Genomic DNA, 10,922 nt, shown 5'->3' with positions numbered 1-10,922 from the left:
GAGGCACGACGGTTGGAGGTGCCTCGGCTGGAGGTGCGTAGGCTAGAGGTGCGCAGGCTGCTACCGCGATTCCGAGTTTCCTTGGAGTCTTTGGCGCGGGTTTAGTTGGTGCGCAAGGTTTGGTGGCGCAGCACCCTTCACCCCAACATGGTTCATTCCTTATTCCTGGTTTGACTCCCACTCAGTGGCAGAATCTCCTTCGCCTAACTAGTAACGATGGTTCTTGCACTGATCGTTTGAGTGGTAAGTATCATTTATCTTGGATTATTGATTCAGGGGCTACCTTACATGCCACTAGGGTCTAAGACTATGTAGTTGATTGCTTTGTGGGGACTGAGTGTCCCATTTCTCTACCCGATTGTAGCATTATTATTGCTCATATACAGGGTTCTGTGTACTTATCTCTTGAGATTACTCTGAAAAATATTTTATGTGTCCCATATTTGACTTGTAACTTGATTTATGTTAATCAGTTGATTGATGATTATTATGGTGATATCTCATTCTCATCTGATTTATGTACTTTTCAGGATCGTAGTACCAGGAAGGTGATTGGAGTAGGTGAACGAAGGGGGGGTCTTTACTATTGGTGCAGTATTCCGGTGTCACTTTTTGTCTTCTCAACTGAGAGTCTGGGGATTTGGCACAATAGGATGGAGCATCCTTCAGACAGTGTGCTGCAACATTTACCTAGTGTTAGTGTTACTCGTCATTCTCCTAGTGTTAGCCCTTGTGATATCTGTCATCAGGCCAAACAGTCTTGGAGTATTTTTTATGACAGTGATTCATATGCTTAGAGTATTTTTGATTTAGTACACTATGACCTTTGGGGTCCTTATGTTGTTCCCTCCTCTAATGGAGCACGTTACTTTCTTACTTTGGTTGATGATTTTAGTCGAGCTGTGTGGGTAGTTCTTTTATCTGCTAAAACTGAAGTTTTCAATGTATTTATAAAGTTTATTGCTATGGTCAAAAGACAATTTAGAGTTGATATTAGACATGTAAAAACTGACAATGGAACAGAATTTAATTGTTTGAAATTTTTTTTAGGCTGATATATTATTTCAAACTTCTTGTGTGCATACTCCACAATAAAATGGTAGAGTAGAGAGGAAACATTGACATATCTTGAATGTTGCAAGGGATGTAATGTTCCAGAGTTCTATTCCTATTGAGTATTGAGGGGAATGTGTTCTTATTGCATGCTACTTGATAAATAGGACTCCTTCTCGTGTTTTGAGCTTTCGTACTCCTTATAAGGTGTTATATGGTACCGCTCCAACTCTATCTAATGTGCATGTTTTTGGTTGTCTTTGTTATGTCTTTGATTTACACTGTCGTGACAAGTTTGCTAGTCATAATCGTAAGTGTGTATTTTTGGGTTATCCCCTTGATAAGAAGGGGTGGAGGTTATTGGATTGGGAAACTAAGGAGGTTTTTGTGTCCCGTGATATTGTTTTCTATAAAAAAAAATGAGTTTCCTTTTAACCCTGTGGATTGGCAGGTCTCTGTTCCTCCCATTATTGTTGTGGAGGAGGCATCAGACCATGTTTCGGTAGGAGAGTTCATGGTGTCTGATGAGCCAGAGAGGGTTTTGGGTGAAGACGTTGATGCGCAGGATTCGGTAAAGGAGACTAATGTGCAGGGCTCTACTGAGGAGCCTGGTTCTCCGGTTGTGCAGCAGGCGAGCGAGTCTAGCATTGAACAGCCGCAGTTGAGCGTCAAGCAGCCACAGTTGGGAAGAGGTATGTGGACTCGGACTCCTTCTTCTTGGTTGACTGATTATATTACCCCCTTCGACATCATTCATCTGGCTCTGACCCTTCCTTAGGTACTTGGTATCCTCTTGCACATCATTTGAGTTAAGATTTATTCTTTGTGATACATTGGAATTTTTTGGCTGCCATTTCTATAGGCGTTGAGCCTAAATCTTACAGACAGGCCTCTCGTGATCCTGGATGGAGCGCAGCCATGCATATTTTGATACGAGCCTTGAAGGACAATGGAATGTGGAGTTTGGAGGATTTACCTCAAGGGAAGAAGGCATTGGGCAGTCGCTCGGTCTACAAGATCAAGCAAAATTCTGATGGGTCAATTGAGCGCTTCAAGGCACGTCTGGTTGTCTTTGGCAACCATCAACTTGAGGGGATTGACTACTCTGAGACCTTTGCTTCAGTTGTCAAAATGAGTACTGTTCGGGCCTTCCTTGTAGTTGTTGTTATTCGGGGTTGGCACTTGCACCAAATGGATGTGCATAATACCTTTCTCCATGGTGATCTAACAGAGGAAGTATACATGTGTCTACCACCAAGTTTTGAGTTCGGTCATACCAACAAAGTGTGTCGCATGCATAAGTCTCTCTATGGACTAAAACAGGCGCCTCGTTGTTGGTTTGCCAAACTGAAAATTGACTTGCTTTCTTATGGTTTTATTCAGTCTCGTTCGGATCATTCTCTGTTTTCCTTTGTGAGCAGTGATGTTGTCTTACATGTCTTGATATATGTGGATGACATGATAGTATCAGAGAGTGATTTGGGGACACGAAAGGCCTTCAAGCAATATTTATCATCATGTTTTCATATGAAGGACTTGGGGGATCTGAAGTACTTTCTTGGAGTTGAGGTTGCCAGGACTGTTGAGGGAATTTCTTTGTGTCAATGGAAATATGTTCTGGATATTATTTCCGAGTGTGGTTTTCTGAGTGCTAAGTCTGCTGGTTTTCCTATGGAGCGGAATCATAAGTTGGGGGAGTTAGTGAGTGCGCAGATGGAGGATTCAGAGAGCTATAGATGGTTGGTGGGGAGATTGATATATTTGTCTTTCACAAGACCTGATATAGCTTACTCTGTACATATATTATCTCAGTTTATGCATGACCCATTACAGGATCACTATCAGGCAGCATTACGGGTTGTGAGATATCTAAAGAATGTCCCAGGACAGGGTATACTCTTGAGGAATGATTGTGATCTTCGGTTATCTGGATGGTGCGATTCGAACTGGGCATCATGTCTCAAGTCTCGCAGATCGGTTACTGGGTGGTTGGTATTTCTTGGCTCTTTTATCGTGTCCTGAAGTCCAAGAAACAGCCAATTGTGGCCTTATCTTCCGCTGAGGCTGTGTATTAATCTTTAGCAGCTTTGATTTGTGAGTTGAAGTGGCTACAATGGGTCATGGTGTTCCTTGGAGTACCTCAATCGGGTATGCATGTGTACTCAGACAGTCAATCAGCTCTTCATATGGCTCGGAATCTAGTGTTTCATGAGCGTAGCAAACACATTAAAGTGGATTTACATTTCTTACGGGATCATATCCAGGATGGGATTATTGTTGGTTCTCATGTTCCCACGACTTCTCAATTGGCTGATTTTCTCACTAAGTCTCTTGGAAAACAATTATTCGACCATTTTATATTCAAGTTAAGCATTTTGATTTGCATGCCCCAACTTGAGGAGAGGTGTTAGACTATGTTATATTAGTTGATATAGTCTATTATTATATATGATTAAATGGGCCGGAAATACGGCCCATTAGATTATAAAATGTTCATGTATATATATATATATATATACTCTACACAAACCCTATTCAGAGTTAAGAATGAAATTATATTAGACCGTTCTTAAATAGACATGGATTTAAATTTAACTGTTTTTGTCATTTATTTATTTTTTATTTTTATTTTTTTTTTTGTAAGTGTACAATATTTTGATAACTTACAAAAGTTTTGTTTTTTTAGACTAATATTTATTTCTTAAAATAAATTAGCATGACTTTTATTCCCATTTAAATCAGAATTGTTAATGGGCATAAACATTAGACATTGATCTCTTAATTAAAAAGAAAACTTAATATATTAGTGAGTTTCCAAATAAATTTAATAACTAAAAAATGAAGAAAAAAAAAGTTTCAAATCCATTTGAATAATAGGAATAGAAATCAAGAAGACACTAAAATTTAGTTTGACAATTGAGCAATAGACTGATAGGAAAACATGGCCCAACCACTTAGGTTTCTTCTATCTAACTTCTTTAATAACTTTTTTAATAACTGTTTAGAATCACTTTAGGCAATATAATGGACAAGGAATTTTGTATATATATTTACATTATGATTTGGTTACTATTATTATATGGAAATTATGATTTGGTTACTATTATTATATGGAAATTGTAATCCAATTGATACTATTGTCAACCAATAACCCGGAAATGTGGTTATTAACATTGTCCTGTAATAACACAATTAACATGTAAACTCTTGTGACAAGTTTTTATTCGCGATCTCTCCTTCTAATTGAGCAATGATATTAACTCAATTAAAGTGTATACTTCTGTGATGAGTTTTTCTAAGTCGAAAATACTCTTGTGATAAGCTTTTCTTCGCGATCTCCCATTTAGATTGAGCACTCAATCTCCCTTGGTGGTTCCTCCACATCAAAATATGGCTTCTGTGAGACAAGTTTTTTTTGTGTTACCAATGTCTATATGTTGGCCATAACAACATCAAGACACTAGTCATTACCAACTAAAATGGATTAGAGATTCACTCATCACCCAAATTTCTAATAAATTTAATGACCAACTAGAAAAATAACTTTATAAAAACAAAACAACATTTGAAAGGCATATAATGTTACTTTCTTCTTCTTCAAAATACACAATTATAAACCTTTCAAAATTTAAAGGACGCAATTATTTATCATGATTCCTCTTCAAAACCCTTCTTCATGACAAAAAAGAGCAATGAAATGAGAAAAACCATCATTTTTAAGGTTCCTTTTTATGATGACCAAATCCAAAAAGAAAAACAGACAGATGCAGCCTCATGTCTTAAACAAACTAACATTCTTTCCATTACCTTATCTAACCTCACCATCAACTAGCTAGCTACCTAGCTCGATAATCACACATCCGACAAGCTCTTCTCTCCATCCTCCCCCGATCCTCCATCCTCCATCGCACCGATATGGTAGTCGTCGTTCATGTTCAGAAGTAGAAGGCAATCATCGTTTTCATCAAGGGAAGCCGCCTCGAATTTGTAGTCTTCCGTATTATCCTCAAACTCAAAACCCGAATCATCAAACAAGTCAGGGAGTTCGCCAGCTCCCTCAGTCAATGGAATGTCATCAAGAACTGTCGAGAGTGAATTGTTGGTGAATCCAGAGTCCAAAGAGAGACGGGTCCACTGATTCTCACCATAGACATTCATATCCATCAAACCACTTGCGTAATCCTCTATGCCTATGGGCATTATGAACTCGTCCGAGTCCGAACCCTCTTGGGAAACGGGTCCAACTAGTTTTTTCTCCTCCAGATCCTGATTTCCTACTTGATGATTCTCATAAACCACCATCTGTTTATTGGCATCAACTGGATTCAGTTCGTGGAGAATTAGCTTTCGATCCTCATGATGATCCTCTTTCTTTGAAGTAAGGGCTAGCTTTTCTTTCAACTTGCCAGCATAAACACTTACATCAAAGTTGGTAACCGCGTTTGCACCTCTATACTCTATCGCTGCCATGTCATATGCCACCGCGGCTTCTTCTTGAGTGCCTATTCACAATCAAGAGAAAACACATTTGTATTAACACGCTTGTCTTTTTCATACGATATGGAAAATCAAACAAGTAAAAAATGCAGTATTAAACTAGACGACCTCCACTTCAATTAAAGCGTTTTAAGTGAGAATTGAACCGGTAACATTTGATCTTCACTTAACCGCATCTAAACATATCATTGAAAAACTCAAAGTTGATGTAATTAACATTTTGAGTTTTTTACTATAAATTATTAAATGCTGACTTAGAATTTAATAACAAGCTTAATTGTTTAAACATGGTTTGTCTTTACTTTAAGTAAAAGAATGAAAAGACTATATTTACAGAAGATTTGAGATCCACATTCTGATAAAGACATGAGCCATCTAGTTGGCCCTGAGAGAGAGACTAGATCTGATCAGATCCAATGTTTGCTTATGAAAAGTTTTCAAAAAGAAAAAGAAAATAAATTGGATCAAATGTAAAGTCAAGAATGCTGCAATTGAGAGATAAGAGATTTATATATTCAAGTCCTTAAACTATTGCAATCAACATAAATCCCAATGCTAAGTGATCAATCTAAACAGAATAATGAATTTTGATCATCAGAGAATAAGAATCTGGGTATTTGATTATTCAATATTGGCATAGTCTTAAAATATGAATTCTATATAGTTTTTGGAGTGTCAGAAAGACAGAGATACACATCTCAACTACTCAACCAATCAACGACTGCCATGTCATTAGCCCCATAAATAAATTAATAATAGTAATAATAATAATAATAAACAAAATACAGTCAAAGTGTTCAAGATTAGTAGAGGCTGATTGAATCTGGTCAATGAACTTTTAGTTAAACTATAATTCTAATTTCTAACTAAAAGATAACTATAAAATTGATAAAAATGAGTTGGTTATTTTTTAAAATGAAAGTCCAATGGACTAATCTAATGGGGATATATCAATATAATTAATTAAATAATCAAAATTTTGCATTTTCATTTGCTTTATTTAAATAGGTTTTTGTTGTGTTTATAGTCAAATTAAAGCAAAATCAACCATAAAATATATTAATATGTGTTGTTGGTAAGGCATTTTTCAAGTGTCATTATCAATGTAATGACTATACAAAATAAAGTGCATACATTTAGATATTTAACACCTTTTAAAATTCTTTGTGAATTAAATTATTAATAATTTTCATTGACAAAAGTTTGACAAGTAAATGTTCTCTTTAATATTTTTAAATATAAATATAAATATAAATATAAATATAAATATAAATATAAATATAAATATAAATATATATTATAAGAGTATGCTTAGGAAATTTAAGACCATAATTAGGCATGCCTTCAACTCCTTTTTATGTATTGGGTACAATCATAAGAACCAATTAAGTCTAACATTTTTAATTCCTTAGAGAGAGAAAGATGAGAGAGAATTTAAACATAAAGGATATTGTGATTTGTTTGGTTAAAAAAATAACACTAATCTATATTAATAATAGGCATAGCAATTAAAACAAACTAGGACAAAAAATAAATCATATTTTAAAGTATGAAGGGTTTGAGAATGCTTACTATAGGTTCCCAAGTATAAGTACTTGTTTCCAAAAACCCTCCCAATTCTAGCCTCCCACCTTCCATTATGATGATGCCTACAAGATTTGAAACAAAACAATTAGTTAACATAAATATTTGTTATATTTTAAAACATTTATTTAGTCTGACTATCTTGTTTGAATGTGAAACATGATAAATCAAACTGATAAAATGAATTTAAATGAGATTGACAAAATCATAAATTTATTATTTAGATAAGATCTTCAAAATCATAAATTTATTATAGATTTTTTTACCGAGATCCAAAATTAAATATTAAAACATAAAGCAATTCAAATAAGCGATAATTTAAAATGTAACAATCGCATTTGGCTAATCTTTTCTTATCTTCTTTTGATAAAAGGACTTTTGTAGTAATTGAAATTAATTGAAGGACCTCATTACAAGCATCCTTCTTATGGTCAAGTTCCTATTTAAAATGTGAACATAATTACCAACTTTACCATTTCATCATTTACTCATTTCATTTATTGCATTAAGATTGACTTAAAATAAACATTGAATGTAATCGAAGAGAGATAATATTACTAACCTTGCCACACCACGATATTTAGAAACACCCCTAGAAAATCCACTACTTTTTCTCCGCAAAGAAGCTAAATACTCTTCATTCGAAAATTTTCCCATCTCTTCGATTTCCTTGACATAGGCGTCTATCTGTCAACCAACCAAAATCAATTGAGTAAAATGTCAAAAAAAACAATATGAAAACTAACCAACCACAACTATTATTAATGTTCAAAATTAATTAAAGTGCCAAACTTTGTCAAAACTTGATATCTACTATCTACTTTTTTTTTAATTTTCATTAATTTGAAAAAAGAAGAAAAAATCAATATAATGTAAACCCGGAAAGTAAATCAGGTTAAAATTAGAAATTGCAAATTTGAATGGGGTACCTTAAAATTGAGGGAAGTTCCAGGTCCCCAATATTTAAGGGCAGCAAGATCATAAGTCCTAGCAGCAGCTTCTTCATTATCATAAGCCCCTACCCAATTAATTCATAATCAGTCAAAGATTGTTTCATAATTAAATCACACAAAGAAAATGCATTGAAAAAGTGTGTTTTATGTGCATATTCCCAGCACTTCACCCAAATATTGTGATTGCAAAATCTAATATTATTTATATTATATTAATTACTTATAAATATATAAATTCTAGTCAATTATTCCCCTGGGAAGTTGGTTCTTATCATAAAATTCTTTAAATATATTTTACTAAATCAACTTTCTTATAAGAACTTTGTAAATAGAATCTTTTCATTTTTTTCCCATTTTTTTTTTAAATCAAAATGACTTTTAATATAAACAAATTAACTATAGAAAATGCTAAGTCTCAAAATAATGAAAAGATTAAGTAAATCTGGACTTAGATAGACATGCATATTCTTTAAACTAATTACATAAATATTTATTAAACTTATATTAATTAAATTTGTAGTAATAAAATCTTAAATCTACCCATTTAGTATTTAGTTCTTAAATCATAACAAATAAAATGAAAGTAGTATAAAATATACAAATTAATGAAAAATGAAAGCAGATGAACCGGATTAATTAGAAAAGAACAGGTCTTTAAATGTGTACCTAAATAAACTGAAGACAGTCGACAAAACAGCCATTCACGAACGATCAAACACCACCATAGAGATTTGCAAAGACACAAACAAAAAATTAAAACAAATTAAGTGCGTTTATCAAAGCAACTTAAGCTTAATTAAATAGTAATTAATCAAAGTCTGTAGATCTAGAAATCTTAGAGAGAGAAAGTACTTACTCTGCCTTCCTTTCTTGTTCTGAATACTGTTCCACGAAGTTTTATCCCACAAATGAGCTTCAAACCTTCCTGTCCATCTATGCCTTCAAAAATTATAAATCATGAAAACAGTTCATTAACCCAAATCTCATTTACAGATGTGCATGCATGTCTAAATTTCAATCAACTTTGAATCAAAACATTGGTACGAGATTAATGATCATTAGTTAATTACCTAGTTACACCTCTGTAAATGGAGCTTCTTCTTCCAGGTGATTTAATTGGGATTGGGTTACCAACATTGTTCGAGCATTTCTTCGGCGGCTGTTTGGGGGTTTTCTTCACTCTAGCTCTCTTCATCGGAAGTTTAATCGAATCCGATTCAATGCATGATGAAGAAGATGAGCTCGATGAAGAAGAAGGCAGCAGTGGCAACAAAACCCTCTTCATCTGACTGTCAATAGCACAATTGAAATTATGAAAATGTGGGTATGATTTCTAATAAAAGGAATGGGATTTCAAAATCTTGATTCGGGTAGGTTTAGACTAATAAGAACATTATAGTTGTTTTTTGGTCACCTAAAGTGGTTTACCAAAACAAAAAACCATTGAAGAAGAAGGAAACTGAGAAAGAGGGGAAGGAGGTTTGGATTCTATAAATTTTAACTCTGAAATCAAAGGTATAAAAACAGGTGGGAAGAGAGAGAAAATGAACTAGGGTTAAAGAAAGCTAACTAGGGTTAATTGAGCATCGAACACTTGGCTTGGGGTGCAGCCATGCTACCAATAAGACTCGTCTCTGCATACATTTTTTGTGCAAAGAAAGAAAGTGAGATACAGAAATTGATTCTTCAAAGTTGAAACCATACACGTTTCATCATTTTCTGAGGTCCCTATACACGTAGTGAAAAACTTACAAACTTTTATGAGAAAAAAATATAAAAGGAAGACTGAATAGTCTGTAAATTACTGTAACTTTTGTTTGGTTGTTATTCAAATTCAATTTTTTAATCACTATCATAATACTTTTTTGGAAATTAGTTAAAGAAAACAATTTTTTATATAATTTTATTTATATTTGTTTGAAATTTTTAACTTAAAATATGCAAAAAGTTATAAAGACAAAATTAATTGTGCTGTAAAAAAGTTTTAAAATATATTTATTTTCTTACTTTTTGGTATATTTTATTTATTCTCAATCACTATTAAAGTTATTTTATAAAATGGTCAAAATAAAAAAATAATATAATATTTTTACAATTAATATAAAAACTTTAAGTTGAACTTTTTTAAAAGTGAATATGCAAGAAGTTATAAGAAAAAATTATTTATGATTTGAAAATTTTGTATATCAAATGATTTTTTTTTTCACTTTTATTAAATTTAAATAAGAAAATAATTAATAAATTTTTCTAAAGTATAAGGATAGATTATTAAAATGTTTTTTTGAATAATCTTTTCACTATAAAGTTTATTTGATTGTCATTTAGATGAAATCTTTTTAATCATTTTCATAATATTTTTGAAAATAATTTTAAAAAAATGTATTTATAAAAGAAGTGTAATTAAACTTTTTCTTAATAGAATATGTTTAATTAATTTTTGATTTTTTAATATTTTATTAGTTTTATCACTATTACAGTTATTTTTTAAAATAGTCAAAATAAAAATTTAAAATATTTTTTACAATTAATATAAAAAATGTAGTTAAACTTTAAAAAAAATCATATAAAAAATTATCAGTTATAATTTGGAAATAGAACCAAAGATTTATCTAGACTTTTAGTATGTATAATTCAACTAATTTGTTTTAAAAAATATGTGGAATAAGAGATTGAATCTTAATTTTAAAACTATTAATAACATTTGTTCGCATAACTTGGTTTTTGACTTACCAAACTTGAAGTTTTTAAAGGACAAAGTTTGCCCTGCTTGCCAGCTAGGCAAGCAGAGTAAATCATCGTTCAAAAGTAAAGAGAAATCTCAATCCAACCGGTAAT

The 10,922-nt window shown here is 32.6% G+C and overlaps 1 protein-coding gene across 1 annotated transcript; it reads right to left on the bottom strand.

Moving 5' to 3' along the window:
* Positions 1-4,905: 4,905 nt before the first annotated feature.
* LOC124942785 (ethylene-responsive transcription factor WRI1-like) lies at positions 4,906-9,372 on the bottom strand. The gene is made up of 7 exons (XM_047483343.1): positions 9,158-9,372; positions 8,944-9,026; positions 8,754-8,762; positions 8,064-8,152; positions 7,697-7,821; positions 7,123-7,199; positions 4,906-5,555 (listed from the first exon to the last, which is right to left on the bottom strand). The coding sequence occupies exons 1-7, from the start codon at positions 9,370-9,372 to the stop codon at positions 4,906-4,908; spliced, it is 1,248 nt and encodes a 415-aa protein (XP_047339299.1).
* Positions 9,373-10,922: the final 1,550 nt, after the last annotated feature.

This window comes from Impatiens glandulifera, chromosome 1 (assembly GCF_907164915.1).
Source record: "Impatiens glandulifera chromosome 1, dImpGla2.1, whole genome shotgun sequence".
NCBI lineage: Eukaryota > Viridiplantae > Streptophyta > Magnoliopsida > Ericales > Balsaminaceae > Impatiens > Impatiens glandulifera.
Note: the sequence above shows the minus strand (reverse complement) of the source record. Positions and strands in the feature narration are given on the sequence as shown.

Coding starts and splice junctions, on each gene's coding strand:
- LOC124942785 (XM_047483343.1), bottom strand. CDS start 9,372: ATGAAGAGGGTTTTGTTGCCACTGCTGCCTTCTTCTTCATCGAGCTCA. Junction 7,822..8,063: donor GAACTTCCCTCAATTTTAAG/GTACCCCATTCA, acceptor GTTGGTTGACAG/ATAGACGCCTATGTCAAGGA. Junction 7,200..7,696: donor AAATATCGTGGTGTGGCAAG/GTTAGTAATATT, acceptor CAAATCTTGTAG/GCATCATCATAATGGAAGGT.